Source organism: Leucopleurus acutus (assembly GCF_964270905.1).
Source record: "Leucopleurus acutus genome assembly, chromosome: 7".
Taxonomy (NCBI): domain Eukaryota; kingdom Metazoa; phylum Chordata; class Mammalia; order Artiodactyla; family Delphinidae; genus Leucopleurus; species Leucopleurus acutus.
In genome coordinates this window covers 108,224,397-108,248,061 of record NC_139150.1, presented here as the reverse complement: position 1 = coordinate 108,248,061, position 23,665 = coordinate 108,224,397, and the positions used below count along the sequence as shown (strand labels likewise).

The following is a 23,665-nucleotide window of genomic DNA, read 5'->3' as shown; positions in this document are numbered from 1 at the left end:
CTAGGGCTGCAGCTCGTACTGGCCCTCGGTGGCCGTGTGGAAGTCCTCGAGCACCGACTGCAGGAACTCAAAGGTGGGCCGCTCCTCAGGCCGGCTGCGCCAGCACTCGGCGATGACGCTGCTGTACAGCTCGGGTGGGCACGAGTCTGGGCGCGGCATGCGGTAGCCGCGCCCCAGGTTGCCAATGACTTCGGGGTTGCTCATCCCTGGAGGCGGAGGGGACGCGGCTGAAGGGCGGCAGGGGCCCGCCAGGCACGGACCGCCATCTCCGCCCTCGCAGCCCGGCTGGTGCCACCTTTACGCATCCCACCATTTACTTTCCATTGCTTGGAGAACAGCTGGAAACGAGGCTGTAGATTATCTCAGTGCGGGACAATTTCTCCTGGGTGGGACCCTACCTCGCTTACCTGTGACTGCGCGGCACACAGGCGAGCAGCACTCACTGCGCAGGTACTTGGTGAACAGGCCCCAGCCCCTCCCAGAGGCTGCTAAGAGGCCCCAGCCCTCCGGGCCTGAGGCTGCGGGGCTGGGGGTTGTTGACCCTCAAGATGGGGCTTTGTACACAAGGTGCAAGACCAAGGGAGGGGCCACCTGCCCTCAGTTGAGGGCAAACGAGTTGGAGGAAACCTGAGTTCAGACCCCAACCTTAACTGAATTCCAGGTTTGGGGGCTCAGGGACCTCTGCTGGATGAAGGGGACACAGCTCTGTTGCCAAGAGCAACGTTGAGGAAGGGGGTGGAAGCCCCGCCCCCAGAGTGGCACACTTGGGTTTCTGTTTCAACCACTGGGCTCCATTCTGACGTGCAGGTGGCAACCCCCGGCACTGAGGATGGGACATCTGCCATCGCAGTCACGTCAGGACAGCCCCAAGCAGTAGAGTCGCTGCACGATGCAGCCGCCTACCTGGGTAGGGCACACGCCCGTAAGTGATGATCTCCATGAGGAGGATTCCAAATGACCACACGTCTGCTTTGATGGTGAACACCCCGAACTGGATGGCCTCTGGGGCAGTCCACTTGATGGGGAACTTGGCCCCTGTGAGACAGCCAAGAGCAGCTCTGTGAGGCCGTGACTGACCGCCCCTGCACGCCCCCCGACGCCCTGCTGTCCCTCCCCTCCACCCTGCCCTGCCTGGCGGAGTTAGGGCAGCTGCGCCAGACACAGATGCATCCAGGGAGTCACTCCGACCCCTAGGACACACGACCAGGAGTGTGCAGACCCCGGGGGTCCGCAGCATGAGAGGACCAAGACCACCCCGTCACCCGCTTTGGGTCTTTGCCCAGTGGGCTTCATTGGGCAACCAGCACGTGTTTCCATCTGGGATGGAAGAATCCTTTGGCACCTCCCATGAGTCTTGTTTACTAACAGGAACCCATGGCTTGGGAACGTCATTTAACTTGTCCCTGCATTCATCCTCTCCTGCAAAAGGGAAGTGGTGACACATGACTCATATACCTCCTAGGGTCACAGTGAGGAAGGAATTCAAATCCTGCTGTCCATGAAGCCCACTGGATGGCCCTGCCCTTGATCACCTGCACCTTGCCTGGCTTTATCCCCTGAAGCTCCCTCAGGGAACGAGTCATGTCAATCCTTCTCCCGTATCAACTGACGAATGTGCTGAGCTAACATTGCTCACTAACTTGCTTGATGAAATGTATTTGGATCCTTTCAAATCCTCTTGTGAAGAGGGTTTTTTGCCAAAGTTTTACAAAGTAAAGTAGAGACCCGTGGAGACCCCAATTCAGGTATTAGGTTTCGCCGCTCATACTTTAGAGCAGTGTTTTCCAAAGTGTGTTCTGTGAACCCCTGGTTCTGTGGGAGGTTCACAGAAGTTACATGGAAAAAGTATTTGGGATTCCAATTAGTTTGGGAGACCCGAGGTGAGGCACAAGTACACTGTTCCTTAGCTGCAGGACTTCTCAGTGCCTTTAATATGCTGCTGTGGGCTGGGAGTCTCCAAGGGAGGGCTGGATGGACTGGGCGGTGTCTCCAAACTTACTCCCTCACAGAGCTATTCCTCCTGAGGCACCTGTGCTCTACAGAACACTTTAGGGAAAGGCTGGACTAGCTGGGGGCAAGGCCAGAATTGCACGACAAGGAGTCCAAAGGGACTTGGGGGAGTTGGGAGGCTCCGCTCACCCTCTTGGGCGGTGTACTCATTGTCGATGATCCGGGCCAAGCCGAAGTCACCGATTTTGCAGCACAAGGTCTCAGACACCAGGATGTTGGCCGCCCTCAGGTCCCGGTGGATTGAATTCATCTGCTCGATATACGCCATTCCTTCTGCAATCTGAGGGAATGGGCCCCACGGTGAAGGCCAGCGCCCCTCGGGGAGAAGGACTCCGGCCGCCCTCTGCGTCAGAGCCGGGGCCCCGCCCTGCTCACCCACCTCTCCTCTCCTTCCAAGGGTCTGCAGGGCAGGAAGGTGGCAGATGGCAGGCAGGAGAAAAGGAAGGAAGGGGCGTGAGAGGAGGGGAAGGCAGGAGGTTGGGCAGAGGGTTTCATTTCCTCAGCAAGTTGCAAGCAGTGGTCCTGGAGCAGGGAGCCCTGGATTGCAATCATTGCTTAAGCTCCTCGGGGGCGGGGGGGAATCACTGCCCTGACAGGGAACGTGAGGGGATGGGTCTCCAGGGCCCCAGGGTTGCGGCGAGCATTAGGTGAGACCGGTAGGAGGACCTAACCCAGCAGGATCCTGACAGAACGGAGGCAGTGAAAGAAGAGAGTTGTTTCTGTCCCAGGTCACCAGCATTGGGCCAGGAGGAGCTGTTTGTCCTGTTCTTGTGCCGTTTAGCCAAAGAAACGAACTCAGGGTTTATTCACTGCACTCCCAGTGGATGGATGAAGAAACTGAGGCAGAGAATAGAAAGCCAATTTACCTCCTCAAAGCCAGCACTGGAATTGATCCCACTCCTACTTAGGCTTCCATTGCACTGGTTTATTCATTTATTCATTCATTTGTATATTCTATCTTCATATTTATTCCTTCGCTAAGTCATTCCATCATACGTATGTGTTGGTATGGTACTGTGAGGACTATAGGGCTGAATACCAAATATCTTATATCTGGACAGCATTTAGCAGTATTCACCCCATTAAGAAATATGTACTGTATTGTATTCATGTATATATGTACTATACGAGCGGTATTAGAAATTTTAAAAAAGGTCTAGCAGGACCCGGATCTGCTTTCAAGAAGCATCCACCAGGCACGATGCTAGGGGAACACATGACCAAGGTGCTCTCTGCACTTTCTTGTCCAGAAAAATTGAACAGAAGTGACCTTGACCTGGGTCGTGAACGTCGATTAGGATTCTGCCAGCTGAGAAGAGAGGCAAAGGCATCCTGGGCAGAGGGGACAGTCTGGGCAAAGGCTCCCAGATGTGACAGGACAGGGGGGAGCTGCCGTGTGGCTGCAAAGCGGGGCACATGGGCTTGTGGTTGGAGGGGAGCTTGGCATTTCATGCCTTAGAGCAGGAAAAGGAGCGCCCAGGAGGCGGTGAGGGTGTGCGTGTGCGTGTGTGTGTGTGTGTGCACGCAGTGAGGTGTTAGCATGATCAGAATGTGGTTTAGAAGCTGCTCGCCTGGAAGGTTCTGATTTTCTTGTTTCCTAACCTTCAGATTCTTGACCACACCTACTTATAAACTCAGGTGGCTTTTCACATCTTTTGCCTCTGGGTGACCCAAGATTTCCCAAAGGATTGACTAAGAGACAGCGGAAAGAGAGAGAGAGAAGGAAAAGAACGGGGGAAAAAAAGAGTGGGCAGGCTGATCACTGCGCTGTGCTTTGAAACCGGTCACCAGCGTTAATTTTCCGAGATCACCTCACCAGCCTGTTGGACCTGGCCTGTGCTCACCTCGGTGCAGAGAAGAGGGGTGGTGACCTCAGTGCCTGTCCTGATATTAACAGCAGATAACGGTAGAGGAGAAGGTAGATGTGGGAGGGTGCCCCTCTGCAGCAGAATGTGTGTGTGTGTGTGTGTGTGTGTGTGTCTCACGGGCTGACCACAGACCGGAGCTTTTCTGCTGAGAGTTCCAGTTTTAACAGATGCACAGAGCCACCAGATGTGCTTTGCTGCCGGTTAGAACCCTCAGCTAAAATCCCCGGGGAGGAAAGATCCCTCCCCTTCCTTTTGCTCTTTACCTCACGCCGTCTGAGTCTACAGAAGGCATTTGTGGGCACCGTCTGAGGACAGGCGAGGTCACCACAAGACACGGGCCTACCGTGTGGCATGGAATTCGTGGGAACTCTCTGGGTCTCCCACACCATCCTTTCCTCCTTCTCGTCCTTAGCAATAGAACCCACCTCGCTCCTTCACGGCTGCCCAGGATAAAGACTACATTTCCCAGGTTCCCTTGCAGTAGGTGTTGGCCGGTGACCGCTGGCCAGGGGGCTGGGAGAGCAAGGGTAGTGGGTGGCTTTGGGGACGTGTCTCTAAAGGGAGGGAGGTGGGCTTCCCCCCACCCGCCGCCCCCCCACTTCTTCTTGCTGGCTGAGGAGGACAAGATGCTAAAGTGTGAGCAGCCTCCCTGGGTGGGAAGACGACCTGCTAAGACCTGGAGGGTGGGAGAAACCTGGGTCCCTGCTCTGAGGAGCGGCCCCGCTGCCCACCCCAGACTGCCCACCTCTGGTGTTTACACATTTAAGCCATGATGACTTTGGGCTCTCTGTCCTTCACAGCCCAGCCTAAATCTAATGGACACAACCTCTAAATAGTTGATATTGTTAAGCCAGGGGGACGGAGGAGAGGGTCTGGGGGCCTGGCCCGCTGCACTCGGTTCTCACAAACCTGGGCCGACATGTCGATCAGCCTTGCGAGGGACAATCGGCTACCTTCATCCGTCTTCAGGAAATCCAGCAAGCAGCCTGAGGAAAGAGAAGTTGCAGCTGCATTTGTGCAGTGACCCAACCCTGGCTGGGCCGGCCTCTCAGGGTATGGGCTGTTCCCCACCTGCGGCAGGAAGTGGGTGGCACCGGATCTCTAGTGCCCAGAGAACAAACCCACCCACAGCTGCAGGTGCCTCTGCTCTACAGAAACTCCCATCTCAGCCCTCACAGCGCCCAGGAGGTGCTGATCTGCTACCAGCTGCTCGGAGGATGTTAGGTCTCGGCCAAGTTCAGGGTCATGCAGCCAGGGAACCGGAGCAGAACATGCTCATTCCCTGCACCACATTCCGAAGCATCTTCTTGCCCCCTTCTCCGTTTGTTGGCAGAGATTCTTCCTCCGAGGACCAAGGGCACAAGAAAGCACCAGAACGGAGAGACCCGTCTCCTGGGTGGGTGCAGGGAACAAACGCAGCTCCCCTTTGGCGTCTAGGAGTTGGGGGATGCTCACCACAGGGGTGGCTAAGAGGTGAGCTGGGGAGTCAGGTGCTCAGCGTGGGCCCCTTCATGACGACCTTTCAGGAACTGTATTAGCAGAGCACGTTAGGATCTGACCAGAATCAGTGTGCGGTCAGGGCCACAGGAGGGGTGAGAAGGAGCCCCTGTCCCGGGAGAGCGTGGCCACACCATGGACCTCAGAGGCCATCTCGCCCAACCTCTCTTTTCATCCATGTTGTAAAATGCTCATAGGGTTGTAAAACGTTCTCTGGACTAGAACCGTCTCTGGACACCCAGCCTACTGTTCTTTGGACTTTGCCTCGCTCTGTCCTCCCCAGGGGGCATCAAGCAGTGCCAGGCACAGAAGGCGCGCTCCAAAAATGCTGGTTCAAGGGCTCCTGTACCGAGGACACCGCTCTGTGAGGACCACTTATCCGTCTTGTTCTCATCATCCTTCCCTCCGCCCCCACGCACACGGAACTCCCTAGATCTGAAAGATGTTGGCTAACCGATCCAGCCCGTGGCTCAGGGATCTCCTGCCGAGCTCCCCTGGCCAGGCAAGCCCATGGCAGCAGATCAGCCTCAGCCTTCTCGGGCCCCCAGGCCGGGACTCCCACCCTCAAGCCTCCCTGCCTCTGTCTGAAGGATGCAGTCCCGGGCAGGGCACCACCTCTGGCCATGTACTCGGTCACGATGTAGATGGGCTCCTTGGTGACCACGGCGTAGAGACGGACCAGCCTCTCGTGCTGGAGAGTTTTCATCAGGTTGGCCTCACCCAGGAAGGCCTCCGGAGACATGGTTCCCTCCTTCAAGGTCTTGATGGCCACCTTGATGTTGTTTTTGTAATAACCTGAGCCCCAGGGACGGAGAATGAGGAGGACATTCAGAAGACCCAGAGGCTATGGGAGGTGATCCCTTAACCAAAATCGACATAAGCTTCCAGGAGCCATCCCTGTTCTATAGATGGGGCACTGAGGCCACAGCCGCCCCCGCCCCGCCCCCGGAAGTGGTCCTGGGTTGGAATGACAGCTCCTGAGACGGACGGATGTGCCTGCTTACCTTGCGGGATGCCAGCTTGTCCCAGTCTCCCCTGCCAGATGGGAGCGCCAGGCAGTGGAGGAACTTACCCGGCCTGGGAGGGGGGCCATATCACCTCCTTGCCCCTACACCCGGGTCTGGGGTGCATCTCTTGTCCTTCAAGTAGCCTGCCTCCTACCCCTACGTAATGAGTCTCTTCTACCACTTGATAGCTTCAGCGTGGCAGGGAGCATCACAGCCCACGACAAAAGCATAGAGAACGCAGAGGGGGCCTGGAGACTCCTTCCCCCTTTCTGCGCCCTGTGATGTTTCCCTTACAGCGCTGGCACCTGCACACCCCCACCCCCACCATGAGGTCCCCATCCATACTGAAGGGAGAAGGCAAGTCATGACTCAGACTTGCAACAATCCAGGTGGAGCTCCTGCCAGGGGCGCCTCAGGCATCAGTCCTGGCTGCCAGAGGATTGCGGGGGGCGGGGGCAGCAGGATCCCACCGTGAAATCATGCCCATAGACATGGACCTTTCCGGGGATAAAATAAAGCACCTTGTGTTCTGAGAGTGCCCATGCTGAGCAGAGGAGCGACCGTCAACTGTCATTGAAGGTGAGGCCACACGAGTCCAGAAGTTAAGGGACTGGCTAGTCTCACAGCTGCAAGTGGTGGCTTTGGTCTGTTACCAGAGTCTTGGGGCCCCTGGTTCACCGCTCACCACGGTTAACACGTGTTGCCACTCTATGAGTTAGCAAGGCGTTCCAGGTCACACACAAATCAATGGCAAAGGCAGCTCTGGGCAGCAAAGAACCAAGGAGGGACTGGGCTGAGGGGGTGGGAGGGTTGGCTTCTACTCCTGCTTCACCATCATGTGCGGAACGGCTGAAGGCAAGTCACTTTAGTGTCCTATGCCTCCATCACCTCATCTGTAAAATGGGTATATAGCCGCAGTCCCTTCCCCCTCATAAGCCTTTATGGGAAGCACGATGCCCTGTGCAAATCCCGAGACTTCTGTGCTTCGGGACGCAGGACAGGGGGAGAGCGGCTCCCGGCGTGACACATACTCACCCATCCAGACTTCGCCAAACTGCCCAGACCCAAGTTTCCTGACCAGCTTGAGAGACTGCCGGGGGATTTCCCATTCATCCTGGGCCCAGGGGTTCTGGAGAGTCAGGCTCACACAGGGTTGGGTCAGCCTCTGGCACAAACCATCCCCCTTCTCTGCATTAGGAAAGAAGAGGTGGGGCTGGAGCCAGACTGGTCTCATTCTCATGGGAGCCACATCACTCCCAGCTGCGTCCCTGCCCCCTACTGCCCGCCCTACCCCGCCCCTACCCGTCGTGCACACACCACACACACACAGCTCTCTGCATTCGTTTTGCACTGAGCAAGGAATGCTATCATTGTCTTGCTGTCTCTAAGACTGAAAATACTTGTTACTCCCCAAGTGCTCACAGCCAGTAGAGGGGATGAGGGACACAGAATGTGAATCATTATGTCGACAGTTGTCAACTCCTTAGGTCCAGCCTTGGGATAATCCTCCACCCCTCCACCAAGATGGTACCAGTAATTCACACCATCCTGAGATCTTAGTGATAGGGAGATACAAGGGCTCCTCTGGTACAAGCCCCCCATGCGCCCTCATCAGATGCCCCCCTGTATCTCCTCTGGTACAAGCCCCCCGTGCGCCCTCATCAGATGCCCCCCTGTATCTCTTCTGGTACAAGCCCCCCACGCGCCCTCATCAGATGCCCCCTCTTACTAGAATAGTGCTGCACCAGAGCCTGCAGGGTGGGGAAGGTGTTTCGGGGGGAGATGTAATAGCCGCCTTCATCCAGGGAGCGGATCTTATAGTGTTTGATCACCTCCCCCTGGGTGGTCACATCCTTCACAGACAGAGAAAAGGCACCTGGAGGGTTAATAAAGACACATACATGAGAAGCAAGGCATAGAGGGAAACCCAGGACTGGGATTTGGGCTTCATTTCAATACCCTGGAAAAAAGTTCCCCAAATTCTGCTCTCCATTTTGACCACTTCCATCAAAAGTTATCTTTTCCTTCATCTCACCCTCCACCCTCCTGGAAGCCTTTCTTCTCAGCTCCATCTGACTCTGTCCTTGACGTTCCTCCCCAGATCTCCCCAAACTCAGCCAGAGAATCCCAGAGCTCTGGAGCAGGCAGGATGTTATCTTAGCAATCAGGCTGTCCCCCAACTTGGGCCCTGGGGCTTGCGGACCCTTTGCCATGGGATATTGAGAAATATAGAGTTGTTGGAGGGACTAAGAGACTGACTCATTCATTCATTCCAGCTGAAAGGCTGACCCTACCCCACATGCAATACTAAATTACAACCCCAAGCACTCCTGTCCATGGGGGAGAACATAAGACACTCCCCAGGGGTTCTGTTCAAATCCATACACACAACTAGGTATTCTGTCTTCTAGGTGAATGTAGCAGATGGCAAGCGTTAAGAGCAATTTAGGTGGCAAGAGTTTTCAGCTGAAAAACATTCCACGAACTTGATGGTTTTTATAAAGCGCCTCTCTCCAGCTCTCTGGGCACCACACTCCTCCACTCTTATTTGGAAGATGAGGAAGCTGAGGCCCAGAAGGGGGATGTCGCTTTGCCCCAGGGCCCTCCGCTGGCTAGCAGCAGGCTTGGGGGCTCCCGTGCCCTTTCTAAGGGCTCGCCTACCTCGAGCAGTACCAGCCCTCCCCGCCAGGTGTCAGGCTTGGACACCTCTTGTCCTGGGTGTGGGCGCTTGATTTTGCTCTGCGGTGTTTGTCTTTACGCGTCTTTTCTCCCCCATCAGACCATCAGACCATCTCAAATCCCTTCTCCCCTAACCCTTGGCCATTGCGCCTCTCTTATTGCCCACCTGCAAAAGGATGCGGAGAAGCCTTGCGCCCCGCGGCGCGCCCTGCCTCCGCCACAGCCCGCTCCACGCGCCCGACCCCAGCCCAGCCCGCACGCGGCAAACTGTGGCCCCGACTTCGCCCCGGGTGGGTGCAACGTGCCCCGCTATCTCAGGAACCAGAGAGTGGCTCTAGTGAGTCCATTCATCCGCGCATCACCCTAGTGAGGAAGGGAGCTGTTCTCCCCGTTCTCTCCGCTGCACCCTGCTTGTGAATCCTCTAGATCAGCCAGGGAGACCGGGCTCTCCTCCAGCAGGGCTGCAGAAGCTCGGATTTAGGGCCTCTCTCTTGTGGGCTCCTCCTAGGGACTGCCCGAATATCTATTTACAATCTGGCATTCCTTCCTCTTAAAGGGGACCTCAATCCTTGCGGTTCACAAAATCTGGATCCCCTTGTCCTGTCTCCACGCTGCGTGTGGGCTGCGCTTGGCATAGGCAAGGCTGGGCTCCCAGAGATTGAGATTTCTTAACACTGTAAGGACCACCTGCCCTTGAACTGGGAAACTAGTCAGTCCTCACACAGATACCAATTAAATGAAGCTTGAGAAGCTAAGGGATGTCCTGGAGGCCTCTCGGGGCTAGAACTCGCTCCCTGGCTTCTGGGGGCAGTGTTCCTTCCCCATCTCCCATCCTCTGTCTGTGGCCTCCAGATGCTTTGGAGTTTTGTGGAGTGTGCGCATGTGTATGCAGGGACGTGTATATGTGCGTGGGGTCCTGAAGCCTCAGCTCCATCTGGCCAATCGCAGCCTGGACTAGCTGGGGAGGGGGGCAAGGACAGGAGGAGACACCCGCCACCCTTAGAGACCCCTTCCTCCTTCACACTGAGGCTGGGGACGCCCTTTCCCTCCAGGGGGTCCCTTAGCAATAGGCAACAATTAAAACATCATTTCCGGGTGAAATGACTTGATGTCTGGGATTTGCTTCAAAGTAAGAGTGGTGGGTGGCGATATACACAAAACGAGATTAGCTGGGTTGATTATTGTTGAAGCTGGGTGTTGGGTACAGGGGCTCCATTATACTATTCGCTTTACTTCCATATGCATTTGAAATATTCTACAGCAAACAAAACACTTATGTCATCTCTAATGATTCCCATATTGTTTCTTGGACATAGGTGCCCTGCTATTCAGATGGAGTAGTGGCAATATCCTAATATGTATGTGTATATAATTTAATGCATCCATCGGCGCATATCCGGAAATTCTGCACAGAGCGCCCCAACGCACCATTGCATCCCTCCACCTCCCCCACCTGGTTCTGACCCTTTGAGGGGCAGTGAGCTGTGGGAGCTCCCCTGAGCCTCCAGTGGGTTGTAAGCAGCTCTCTTTGTCCAGCTTTTGCTGCTTTTGTGTTTCCACTCACTGCAGTTCTCAAGCCATGGATGGAGCTGAAGCGTAAGCCAGCGCGCGGGGGAGGGGGTGGTGCTCCCACCAGGAAAGCCCTGTCCTTTCTCTTTGCCCCAACACAAGGGGCCAGGCTCACAGCCTGGCCACCCTCTCTCCCCTTCACCTCTGATGTCGCTGCTGCCACCTCCTCTCCTGTAACAGGTCCCTCTGTGCAGTGTCCTGATAACAAAGGCTTTCTTCGCCCTGCTTGGGAAACTCCCCTCCATCCACCCAGGTTAGGCCAGTTGGACACGTTTTAGAGCTTGTGAAGATTTTTGGTGCCCCTCAGATGATCTGGGCCCTGACGCTTGTTCACTGTTGGTCTTGAATGAGTCACTTCTTCCCTCAGGGAGTCAGTTTTCTCATCTTTCAAATGGGGGTATTGGCCCAGTACCTCAAAGATGGAAGAATAGTGGCAAACGTGTACCAGGAAGCATATATAACAAGGTTCATAGCAGCACGGTCATAACAGCCCCAAACCGGAAACAACCCCAAGTCCACCAACGTTAGCGTGGAGAAATAGCAATAACTTATGGAATATTCATATACTAGATTCCATATAGCAGTCAAAGTGAACTGTTGCTATCCTCAACAACACGAGTGAGTCTGTTATGGGCTGAATTGTGTCCCCCCCTCTCCCCACAAATTCCTGTGCTGAAGTCCTAACCCCCAGTACATCAGAATGTGACTATCTTTGGAAATAGGGTCTTTAAAGAGGTGATTACATTAAAATGAGGTCATTGGGGTGGGCCCTGACCCAATATGACTGGTGTCCTTATAAGAAGAGGGCATGAGGACACAGACACACACAGAGGGACAACCATGTGAGGACACAGGGAGAAGACGGCCGTCTACAAGCCAGGGAGAGAGGCCTCAGGAGAAACCAACCCTGCTGACACCTTGATCTCAGATTTCTAGCCTCCAGAACTGTGGGAAAACACATTTCTGTTGTTTAAGTGCCCCAGTTCCTGGTACTTTGCTTCAGAAGGCCTGGCACACGAATACAGAATCTTACAGTGTTGAGTGAAAGGAACAGGACACACACAAAAACTAAAATACTATGATTCCATTTGTATAAAGGTGAGAAACAGACAAAACATGGGTGGTAAAACTATAAAGAAAGATAAGGAAGGATTTCCATCCAAGTCAGGACAGTGGTGGCTTCTCTGGCGGGCGGGGAGGTGAATCAGAAAGGGGCACCGGTGGGGCAGGGAGAGGGGCTCTGGGTGTCTGGAATGTTCTTGCTCTTGTGGTCACACAGGTGTTTACTTAGCATGACTCTATAATTATGCACTCATTTATAATTTATGCAATTTTTAGATGTGTTTGGTTTTTTTTTTTTTTTTTTTTTTTTTTGCGGTACGCGGGCCTCTCACTGTTGTGGTCTCTCCCGTTGCGGAGCACAGGCTCCGGACGCGCAGGCTCAGCGGCCATGGCTCACGGGCCCAGCCGCTCCGCGGCATGTGGGATCCTCCCAGATCGGGGCACGAACCCGTGTCCCCTGCATCAGCAGGCGGACTCTCAAACACTGCGCCACCAGGGAAGCCCTTTAGATGTGTTTTATACTTTATAGCAGAAAGAACTTTGAGGAGGAAAGACAGAAAGAAAACTAAAGACAGAGAAAGAGAAAACCCAGTGGCCTGAGGGTGGTGGCAGAAACGTTCTGCTCGGTCAGTGGGTTGAATCTGTGAGTCCACCAGATCTCAGTGATCACTGCCCCGTCCTTGTATATCACAAACTTATACCTCACAGGCTCTTGGAAGTGTCTTGAGTCACAGCCTCTAGCTGAGATTATCTCTAAGGATTCTTTCAGCTCCCAAATCCTTTGATTCCAGACGTGGCCCTGGGTCACACCCCCTCTTCTGCCCCCGCCAGCCTCAGCACCCCTTCTGACCGAGGCAGTGCGAGACCAGCCCGAGATGGGAGCCGCTCTCGTGCTGGGCACATTTCCAGCGGGACCCTGGGAGAACTGTCCATGTGTACAGCCTCACGCTCAGTTACCGGATACCCATGGGCTGTCCTGGCTGGCCTGATGTGGGAGGGACCCCCCGGGTTGGACGCCGCCAGGTTCTCCTGCCTAGCACCCCACACACTGGCCCCCTCCCAACTCCCAGAAGCAAGGCTGCAGGTGGGGCTCCCGGGCTGCACAGGAAGGGAAGCGGAGGCCCAGGCTTACCTTTGCTGGTTTCGCTCTCTCTAATTAGAAAGGAGCCGGCCTTATTGATTGGAGCCAGAAGCTGCCTCTCGGCGTCTCTCCGGCAAATTGATCTGAAGAACCACCTGGAAAAGAAAAGCACGAAGGCAGACAGACCTCAGAGAGTGGCCACACTCCCAGGGATACTGCCACCCAAGTCCCTTCCCTCCAGAGCTGAAATGTGTTCCTGTTGCCAACTTAACCCTGAGCTGAGCCCCTCACATTTTGATACATGAAATACCCCTCGGTCCCCTTCCCTGCTGTCAGCGATGGACTTGGTGTTTTCTTGAAATGAAAGGAGAGCAGTATTTGGTGCCCTTTGTTAATTTTGCTCTGGGAGAATGCACCTGACACCTTCCCTCACAGCCCACCCTCCTTGGGGTTGGGTCTCTAGTGCCCCTTGAGCACAGGCTGGTCAGGGTGGATGTGCCCGCCCCACACTGATCCAGGGACAGGCACAGGGCCAGGCGTGCTGGGCAAGGAGCCCTCCTGGGGGCGAGCATCGCTGGATGGGAACACTAGACGAGGCGGCAGACCCGTGCCAGCTCGTGAGTTTGACAGACTCTGAGCTCCTTCAGGGCAGGGGTCACGTCATAATGGGTTTTGCATCCTCCCCGGTCCTGGGCAGAGCTGGGGCTCTGGCTCTGTTTGCTCAGGGCACTAATGCTCGAGGCCCTGGCTGGTGCCGCGTGCAGGTAGGTTATGAGGATGCTGGGGCGGAGCTGTCCCTTAAGGCCCCCATCCTGTGAGTCCCCCGAGGTGCAAGCCCTGAGTCCTGTCTTGGAGGCAGGGGAGGAGGGTGGCTGATCAAGGTGGTGGGACATGGGGTCGTCTCTACCAGGTTAGCCAGGAAACGGGCAGCTCCCGTTTTACAGGTGGGAAGGGTGAGATGGGCTCCCTGAGTGACACCCTCAGTGTCACACAGAGATTTAAACGTTGCTGGGACATTAGACAAGCCTTTCCCAGCAGCACCAAGTCCCCATCCCTCTCCTGCCCCCTCTGTGCCGGGTTCACACCCTGCTCTGCTATTTAGCTACTTTCTGGCTCTGCCCTGCACAGACTAGAAGCCCCCAGCACACGCCTCTGCTCTGAGGGGCCGTCTGTCCACCTACTTTTCCACTTCCAGGGTCTCTATTCGGGTCACAAAGTTGCTGGGCACGTAGCCTTCTCTTCCTGTGATGAGAGACTTGGCCAACCACCAGTCTCCAGCTCTAGGTGGGAAAGAAAAACAAAACAGGTAGCAGCTCCCACAAGGCTCTCTGGGCAGCTCACAGCCCACAGCATCTCACCCCTGGGAGGCAGAGGATTCGAGAGGCAGGTGGTCGGGCAGAGGGAGGGAAGTGGGGCCAGGGGCTCAGTGATGCGGGGTGTCCAGGTCATTCCAACTCGCCAGCATCCGATGGGCCCGAGATGCTCCTGGCCCAGGGGAGGAAAGGGAACAACGCAGCCTCTGGGAGAGGTTTGTCTCCATAGCCTGATCCACCCACGAGGGCCCCAGTCCTCTGGTGAGCCGCCTGCCTCTCGATTAATGGGACACGTTTAGGGTTTGGGGAGTGAGGTTGGACTGGACGGGAAAGACAGAACAAGGAGGGCTGCGGAGGAGAGGACCAACCGGAGCCCACAGATGGTCAAAAGGTCAGGGCCTTCACACTTTATCGCAGAACATCGAGAAATAAAGGAGTCCTCAGCCTCCACAGGACAAGCCCCACGTGCGACAGGGTGGCTTTAGAGCAGTTTCTGAGAAGAAACTCTGGATAAACTAAAGCTGAATTCACAGGTGGGGTCTCATGCAAGATCTTGTCTGGCAAGGGAGACAAATCTGGACACAACAGACTCCAGCCCAGAGCGGTGATGGAGCAGCCAGGCAAGCATTGTGGGCATCAGGAGGGCTTCATGGAGGAGGTGACGTTAAAGGTGGGTTTTGAAGGAAGAGTAGGGTTTTGACAGCAGAGCAGGAGGTAGTGAATACGAACCCCTACTACTGAGTGACTGGGCTGGGCTGGGGGGCAGGGCACTGGAGAAGATATTCTGGAGGCAGCCGTGCAGGGCGGTGGGTTGGGGGAAAGGTAGGTGGGTGGGGGGTGGGGTCCTGCAGTCACAGGGACGGTGTCCGGGACACTTACTCCTTCAGGATCTGCAGCTTCTCCCCCTTCAGCATCTGCAGGTCCCGGTCGTTCACAGCTTTGTAGTCATACAGGGCCACCACGAAGTGCTCCTCTAGGGTGAACAGGGAAGAGATGGTCACTGCTTGGGCTGCTAGAGCGATGGTAGGGGCTGGAAAAATCCTGAAGATCAAGGGAGATCAGCTGTGTGGACCTGAGGGACGCAGCCCCACGTCTGGGAACCATCCCTTATCACTTCGGAGGCCATGACCCTCCCCTCTCTTCCCCTTCTCCCCCTGCCCTCCCTGCCTCTGTTCCAAGGGGAGTAGTGGTCTCGGAACACAGCAGCTGTAACTTTGACCTGTAACGGTACCCAGGGCCCTGTCCCAGTGCTCTGGCTGGCAGTACCCAGACGAGCTGCTGGTCCCTGCAACGCAGCAGGCTCCGGAGCGTGGCCTATCATCTTACCAATGACCACGGCTTTTCTGCACAGCCCTGGGGAGCGAACACCCCCTGCCCCGAAAAAGGTCACCTGGAGACCACTTAGCGTCCCCAGAAGTAGATGACTCAGCTTGGTCACCAGAGTGTGGCTGTTCCCCTCCCCTCGGCGGGAAGGGGGGCTGGAATAGATGACAGAGGCCGCCTCCGGTTCTGAGATTCAAGGTCTTGTGCCAAAGGCAGCTGGTTTTACTTCCTTCTCCTGGACTTCCTTCCTGGAGATGCGAAGCCCCCGGCAGGAAGTAAGGATCTCCCCTAATGGTAATTAACCGTGATCCTCGGCACGGATAAGACACACCAGGCACCAGGTGAGGCCACTAACTGGGCTGCTGCTCTTGACTGACAGACTCCGAGCTCCTTCGCGGAGGGGCCCCATCGTAATTAGTTTTGCATCCTCCGGTCCTGGGGCAGAGCCGGGCTCTGGGTTGTTTGTTCAGTGCAGTCGTGCGAGTGCTCTAATGCCTGAGGCCTCCCGGTGCTGGATGCAGGTGGGTTATGAAGATGCTGGGGCAGAGCTCTCCCGGAAGCCCCATCCTGTGAGCCCCCTGCCCCGGCCTGAACCCCCGAGGTCATTCATTATATCACCTCCACAGTCCGGCCCATCAGAGTGGAAGTGGAGACCAGGGGTGGTTAGAAGGCCGGCAGGGGGCCTTTGAAAGTGGGCTGGGAAACTAGATATGGGAAACTCCATATGGAACAGAGCAAGGGCTGGGACGCAGAGCCATCGGCCTTCGCCCTTGGAGGTTGGGAGCTAGAAGTTTTGAAAGCCTGGGTTTGACGATGCTGTTTGTATTTGCTGTAACTCTTTTGGTGCTCGTTCGTAGTTTGTAAAGTCTTTAAAAAAAAAAAGCCCACCCAGGCTCAGGTACACTAAATGAGCTGGTGCTTGGCTCCTGGAGGGACACCCCCCAAGGGCAGGTGAAGCCTAGGGCACCTCACTCAGCCTCCCCCCAGGCCTCCTCCTCTCCGACCCTCGAGGGCCCATCTTCCCCAGGAAGCTGCTCCCACCTCGGCCCCTGTTCCAACTGCACGAAGCCGGGGGCCCGGAGGACGTGGCCAGGGGAGCCTCAGCTGCCGAAGCAGCCCCTTCTTACCTTGGTCCGGGTGCCTGGTGTCAGGAGGGGGCGGAGCCAGGTGGTTAAACACGACCTAGAGCGGAAATGCACGTGCTCTGTGTTAGGTCACGGCCCGAGGCCTGGGCAGGGCAGGAGGGGTGAGACTGCTGCGTGCCAGCTGGAGGGTCTGGGGGAGCCTCTCTGCTGGCCCAGGAGGCTGCACAGGTAAATTCTACACGTGCTGCCTCAAGCCCCAGGTGCCAGTGCCACGTCCCACAAGCCGGGACCGCCTGCCCAACCACACATGTGGCTGGAGGAGGGGTACATGGGGATGCCCCAACTTCGTAAGAGGCAGCTGTGGAACTGTGGGAGGAAGCCGTATCACCCAGGTTAAAGTCCTGGTTCTTCTTTAAAAGAGAAATTGCAAAAGAGTATTTGCTCTCAAGGGAAATTATTTTAAAAGCATATTTCCCTCAAACTCAACAGATGTATTCCCAGGTATGTACCCTGTAGAGAAACCTTTGCACCGGAAGGCTCCCAGAAAAACAATTAAAAAAATAAACATCGTTGAAGTGTGGAAATCACCCTTTGAGCAAAAAGACAGACGAATAGACAAACTGGAGCGAGTCATGCAACTAAACCCGGGACAAGATAGTGGCTACAGCCCCAGGCATCCCCGTGGATAAAACCCACAAACGTAACGGAGATCCAAAACCCACGTCTCGGACGAATACGTGCTGGTAACACTCTCACTCTCAGGATAGTGGGGCCCGGGGTGACGAGGATAGATACACACTCTCAGGATAGTGGGGCCCGGGGTGACGAGGATAGACTGGGGGCAGCAGACAGTCTCAACCGGTCACCTTCTCCTTCTGAAGATGACGGAGCTGTGCTGGCTCTTCATTCTGTTCTTTGTTCAACTTGACATATGCGTTACAATTTTTTTTTTTTTGGCCACGCAGCATGTGGGATTCCCCCACCAGGGATCGAACCTGTGCCCCCTGCATTGGGAGCATGGAGTCTTAACCACTGGGGCCGTCAGGGAAGTCTCCAAATATTCTTTTTGTATTCCATATTTATTGAACACAATTTTGAAGTAGGATTTTGCAAAATGGCATGTATAGCGTGGTTCCATTGACAATATAAACATGTAATATAAATAACCCACAGAAAAGGGGTCTGGAGGCAGGAGCTCTGAAGTGCTAACTCCAGGTATCATTGGGCAGTGGAATAATGAGTATTTACGATTTTTTTCCATAATTAATAGATATGATGTGACTTTTAAAAAAGTTTAAAACCTTCCAGGCTCTACTACTTACTAGCATATAACGAACACAGTCGAAGTCGGCGTTTTCCCAGTCGATCATTCATTCATTCAATAAACATTTCATTGCTACCTGCCAAGCCCTGCACTAAATTGGGACACGGATAGATAAGATTTCTCTAAGAAACAGGATCGGCAATCCCCCCTCCCCTCCCCCATCAGGTCACTGTCAGAATAAAGCAATGGCCAGTCGAATGTGCTGGTGAGGGTTGGGGGACCCAGGCATGACTCCCAACTGACCCAAACCAAAAGGGGGTAGGTGGCCGGGCGGGAGAGACACAAACATCATCATCTAAAAGTGCCTCTTTGGGAATGCTATCGTCAAAGGGTGCCAACAGCTTTGTGAACAGACCAGAACTGCATGACAGGCTCCATGAGAACTTGAGGGCCTGCTGCGGAGGAGAGGGCCCCTCCAGTCCTAGGCTGCCTTATCCCAGGACGGCAAGCTGCTTGGAATACCAGCAGCAGTGCCACGAAAGGGACAATGACCATCAGGAGCTTCTGGGCAGGGGGTGGGGGCAGCAGATGTTGCTAAATACCCCAGACCCCCCCTCGCCCCACCCTTTGTTCAAGTTGACATGTTTGATTTCCTTTCCTCTTCAAGGCTGCCCGTGTGCATTGAAAACTGGCTAAGGATTACCGGGAGCCCCCTAGGCCCGGCCCTGTGCCTTGCACACCTGCATATGGTCACGTCCCCATCAGAAAGGCATTCTTACTGTACCCATTTTACAGATGCGGACACTGAGGCACAGAGGAGTTAAGTAACCTCCCTGGAAGCACACCGCCCATAGATTTAAGCTCGGCAATCTGGCTGCTAAGCTTGGTACTATGCCACCACTGCGACGTGGGTCATGGTGGCAGTGGGAGGGGTCTACTTGTTGGTGCCCCGCGTTGTCTAGAGATGGCGCTGGTGCTGGCTGGAGACGAGCAGCAGCCCCCGAGCTGCGCGGGGGAGCTCCGTGCGCCCCTCTCCCACCCCTCCAGCTGCGCACAGCAGTCACTCACCAGGGGCGGCAGTGGTGGGGCCTCTTTGCCCTGGGTGCTGGCCTTCTCGGGGCTCCATCTGCCCTTCCCCTTCTCCTTGACCTGCCTTTTGCTGCTCACCACTCCCATCCTGTCGGAGAGCACACAGCAGATTGGCCATGTGAGTAGGTTTTCAGAGCCTCTGTGCACAAGAGCATCCCCAAACCCCTTCTGGTTGCCGATTAGAAAGGTGGGGAAGCAGGGGGGCAGCGAAGGTCAAAGTCAGAACATGGAGTCAGGAGGGGCTTGGGTGGGCTAAGCTCGCCTCCATCGTTTTTCCCAGAGCAGGAAGAAGTGGCCCAGAGAGGAGAGACTCCTGGGTTTAGGACACAGAGATGTTCTGGCCTGAGGAAACTGCCAGAAACCGCCAGGGTGGATCCCAGGCCCCTGGGGGTAGGAGCCTTGCCGTCTAGAAAGAGGCTGACCAATGTGTCTGGTGGTCTGGGTTTCAGTCTTCACTTGGGAAAGTCACATTCCCTCTCCTGGCCACGTTAGAACATTCTGAGGTTCTTTCCAGCTCAGATTTTCAGGTGAGATGCTGTAACTTAGGTCACAAAGATAGTACAGGCATCTAATGCCAACTTTTCAACAATATCGGGGAATCTTCTTGACAGGTGAGTGAAATACGATCAAGATTTTTCTTGGGTAAAGAATCTTCAAACGACAGATGTGGGAAAGACCCCGGGGACCACAGCCAAGAGCATCGCCACTTCACCACCACCCCCATTCCAGGGCCGGCTGTTCAAGGAGAGCTTCCTCTTGACCAAGAACTTCACCTATCTTGTATCATCCTTTCAAGTCTCTAAAATAAGTGTAAGTAGGAGGTCTGAGATGTTAAGCAGCTGGTTCCCGGTCAAAGAGTTAAGCAATGCAGAGCCAGCCGTGGGGCCCTGGCGGACCCTAGACCACCACACTTACCCACACTTTGGATAACAGATTATGGGGTTGTACTAGGAAGCGCTGCTGACTTTTATCAGGGGACTATTTAATATCTATTTATATGATAATTTTCTTCTTTAATCTGTTGATGTAATGAGTTATGTTGATCAATTTTCTGCTACTGAAACATCCTTGCATTCTGGAATAAAAGCTATTTGGGGGCTTCCCTGGTGGCGCAGTGGCTGAGAGTCCGCCTGCCGATGCAGGGGACGCGGGTTTGTGCCCCGGTCCGGGAAGATCCCACATGCCGCGGAGCGTCTGGGCCCGTGAACCATGGCCGCTGAGCCTGCGCGTCCGGAGCCTGTGCTCCGCAACGGGAGAGGCCGCAACAGTGAGAAGCCCGCATACCGCGAAAAAACAAAAACAAACAAACAAAAAGCTATTTGGTTACAGTGCCTTAGTCTTTTTGATACACGGATGGGTCCTATTTGCTAATATTTTATTTTGAATGAAAATCTATATTCCTGAGCGTGATTGGTCTATAAGGAATTAACCTTAAGATGATTCTGGCTTCATAACATACCGGGGATCTCTTCGTCTTTGTTCCTATGATCTTGAATCGTTTAATAACATTGGGGTTATCTGTTCTTTAAAGACTACATGGAACTCAGCTGGTAAGTCATCTGTTCCTGGGACCCTTTTAATAGTAGATCTCTAAATAAATTTCCAGTTTCTTCCACAGGAATTTGTTGCCACTTTTCCTCCTTCTTGCACCACTTTGATAATTTATATGATTTATAGGACATCTTTGATTTCCTCTCCATTTCCAATTTACCACGAAGTTTTACATCGTATTGTTTTGTAATCGTTTTCATCTCTTCTCTTTCTTGATTATGACTTATTTGTTGTTCCCAATATAAATTAAATGTACTTTCAATAATTACAATTTTTAATTGGATAACATTATCTGAAGGTTTCTATGACCAAATAAAGTCCTACCCTAGCTTTAAAATTATGAAAAAGGAGAGTAAAATTAAACCTGCCTGAAAGTGGAATAGGAATAGACATATCATCAGTGACGCATAATAATTAGAATGCAAACAGATTCCAGTACGTATGGAAACTGCATATATGAAAACAGTGGCATTTTAATTCAGTGGAGAACTGAGGGTTTATTTTAATAAAAGGTATTGGGGAAATAGCTATCTACCTAGAACAAAATACAATTGGATGCCAATCTCATACCATATTAAAAAAATAAATTCCAGGTGTATTGAAAAAATATATTAAAAATTAAACAATTTTAATTGGAAGAAAATTTAGGAGACCATACATATGACACAGAGCTTGGAGATAACAATTGACAAAGATGGAATAGCTAGAAGCTGAGAGAGGACAAAAAGACATGCTCATAACAAAAGGACAGATTCATAAATGTTAAAGGTACTACACAGTAAAAGAAACCATCATGAAGATAAGCAATAGATTGGGGAAAAGATTTGCAAGGCATATGGCAAACAAATGTCCACTTATACGCAGAGGTCATGAAATTTGGCCAGAAGTATGGGTTTAGCATATAATCTACTCGATAGAAAAATGAGTAAAAATTATAAATAGACAATCCATCCAAAACAAATCCAAATCACTAAATAGGCATGTGAAAAATGTTGAAATTACTTACCAATTGGAAAATGCAAATCAAAATAACAAGAACGTTGCATCAATAAGGTGGGGAAATATATAAGAGGAATGGTAGAGGGAAGAGATATGGGAACATATGTATATGTATAACTGATTCACTTTGCTATAAAGCAGAAACTAACACACCATTGTAAAGCAATTATACCCCAATAAAGATGTTAAAAAAAGAAAAAAAAGAGGAATGGTAATACCAATTGTTGATGGTAAAGAAAAGGAAAATTGTGTTTTCTTACATTTCTGGTACAAAAGTATTTATTATTGTTATTTCATCTGTTCTTTCCCACTCCATTTCTAAGATGAAACCTCTGTGACGTCTGGGATCTTTGCATTATACATTGTTAATCCAAATTGCTAAAACAGTGCCTGGCACAGAGTAAGTGCTTAATAAATATTGAACAAATAAAATATGAAATATTGCCAAACTTGTAGAAAGCAATCTCTCAAGTTCTATTAAAATGAAAAACTACACATACCTTTCGATTTACAATCCCACTTCCAAGAATCTCACTGTGTACTAAGACATCCTTATATAGGAATATATGAGATACAAACACGTTTATTGCCGCAATAGTTGTAGCAACAAAAAACAAAACAAAGAAACTTTGTAACTGCTCACCAACTGGGGAATTGTTGAGTAAATCTGCACTTTAAAAGTCTCTAAAATATTATGCATCTATCAAAAAGAACATGTTAGATCTTTACCAGCGAGGCTAAGAGGAATTGCTACAACATATAGTTAGGTGAGAAAAGCAGGATGTGAAGAAGCGAGGCTGTCCCATATTCGGAAAAACCAAAGAATGAGACAAGAAACCCCTATGTAGGCACATGTACGTGTTTTTATATTACATGGAAATAGGTTTGGGAGGATAAACACGAAGGTGTTTACTTTGGTGACTGGTGGAGGAGGTAGAGACAGAGGGGAGGCAGAGACAGAAAGGGAGGAAGCACGTCCACACCCAACAGAAAAAACAGCAAATTTTAAAAAGTGCGTGTGTGGGTGTTAATGCAAAGCAGGACTCCAAAAAGACATTTCCTAAAGTGTTAATATTGTTTATCTCAAGTAATGAGACCTCGTGTGACTTTTACCTTCTTTCTTATGATTTTATATATTCCTTGAATCCTTTAACAGGAAACATAATCTTATTGGTACAAGCAGAAAATGAAAAGAGATGTGAATGACTTGCCAGGGACCAGAGGGGGCGTAAGGCCTGGACCCGGGTCAGCCCCAGCTCTGGAGAACGGCTGCCTGGGCCTCAGGCCTTTCCTCCCTCTCCCACCCAGCCTCCTGGCGCAATGAAGCGTCAACCATACTGCCACCAATTTTAAACTTCCTGGGCAGACCTTTATGTCCACTTAAATAGCAGAACTGAACATCTACATAACTTGACAGGAAGTAAAATTCCTCAGATTAAATCACCACTACTTACACTTCCTCGTCCTTTGACTCCTTAGCAGTGTGTATGCAGATGCTTTTCCATGGGTTTTATAAACACATCGGTTCTCTAGGGTCCCTCCACCCCAGAGGCTCTGACTGGAGCCTGGGTTACGCAGGAAGCCATGTGACAAGCAGAGCTGTGTCCGCGTGCTCGGGCTGCCACCCCGCTGTGATGTTTTAGCAGTTTCAGGGTGGGTGGAGCCAGGAAACAAACGCAGTGTCCACGCAGAAGCCCAAGGCAACACGTGCGGCTCCCTGGGTGTTCAGGGGGCTTTGCTGCACTTAGAGGACACTGGCCTCCTCCCAGCGGGGAAGGATGGATGGGAGAAGGATGTGAGTTGTGTGTGTGTGTGTATGTGTGAGAGAGTGCACACACGTGCACCTGCGTGTGTCTGTGAGTGCATGACAGAGCAAGCATGTGAATGCACCCGTGTGTGTGTGTGTGTGTGTGTGTGTGTGTGTGTGTGTGTGTGTAGTGCAGGGGGTAGGGGTTAGAAAGAGGAGGGGATGTTGGGGGAGGCGACCTCTGCTTGTTTATTTGAAATGAATTAGACGCCGCTGCCCACCTTAACCAGAGCAGGGAGATCAATGTAGGCCCCCGGGGAGACGCTTAAAACCTGAAACAGGGGCTTCCCTGGTGGCGCAGCGGTTGACAGTCCGCCTGCCGATGCAGGGGCGTGCGTTCGTGCCCCGGTCCGGGAAGATCCCACATGCCGCGGAGCGGCTGCGCCCGTGATCCATGGCCGCTGAGCCTGCGCATCCGGAGCCTGTGCTCCGCAGCGGGAGAGGCCACAACAGCGAGAGGC

The 23,665-nt window shown here is 53.0% G+C and overlaps 1 protein-coding gene across 1 annotated transcript; it reads right to left on the bottom strand.

The window, feature by feature from the left end:
- On the bottom strand, positions 1–22,901 carry BLK (BLK proto-oncogene, Src family tyrosine kinase; the record flags this gene model as incomplete). Its single annotated transcript, XM_082842786.1, has 13 exons — positions 22,852–22,901; positions 18,827–18,935; positions 16,537–16,591; positions 14,966–15,059; positions 13,955–14,053; positions 12,825–12,928; positions 8,112–8,258; positions 7,418–7,570; positions 5,991–6,170; positions 4,788–4,864; positions 2,140–2,290; positions 904–1,035; positions 1–206 (listed from the first exon to the last, which is right to left on the bottom strand). The coding sequence occupies exons 2-13, from the start codon at positions 18,932–18,934 to the stop codon at positions 1–3; spliced, it is 1,506 nt and encodes a 501-aa protein (XP_082698912.1). The 5' UTR covers position 18,935; positions 22,852–22,901.
- Positions 22,902–23,665: the final 764 nt, after the last annotated feature.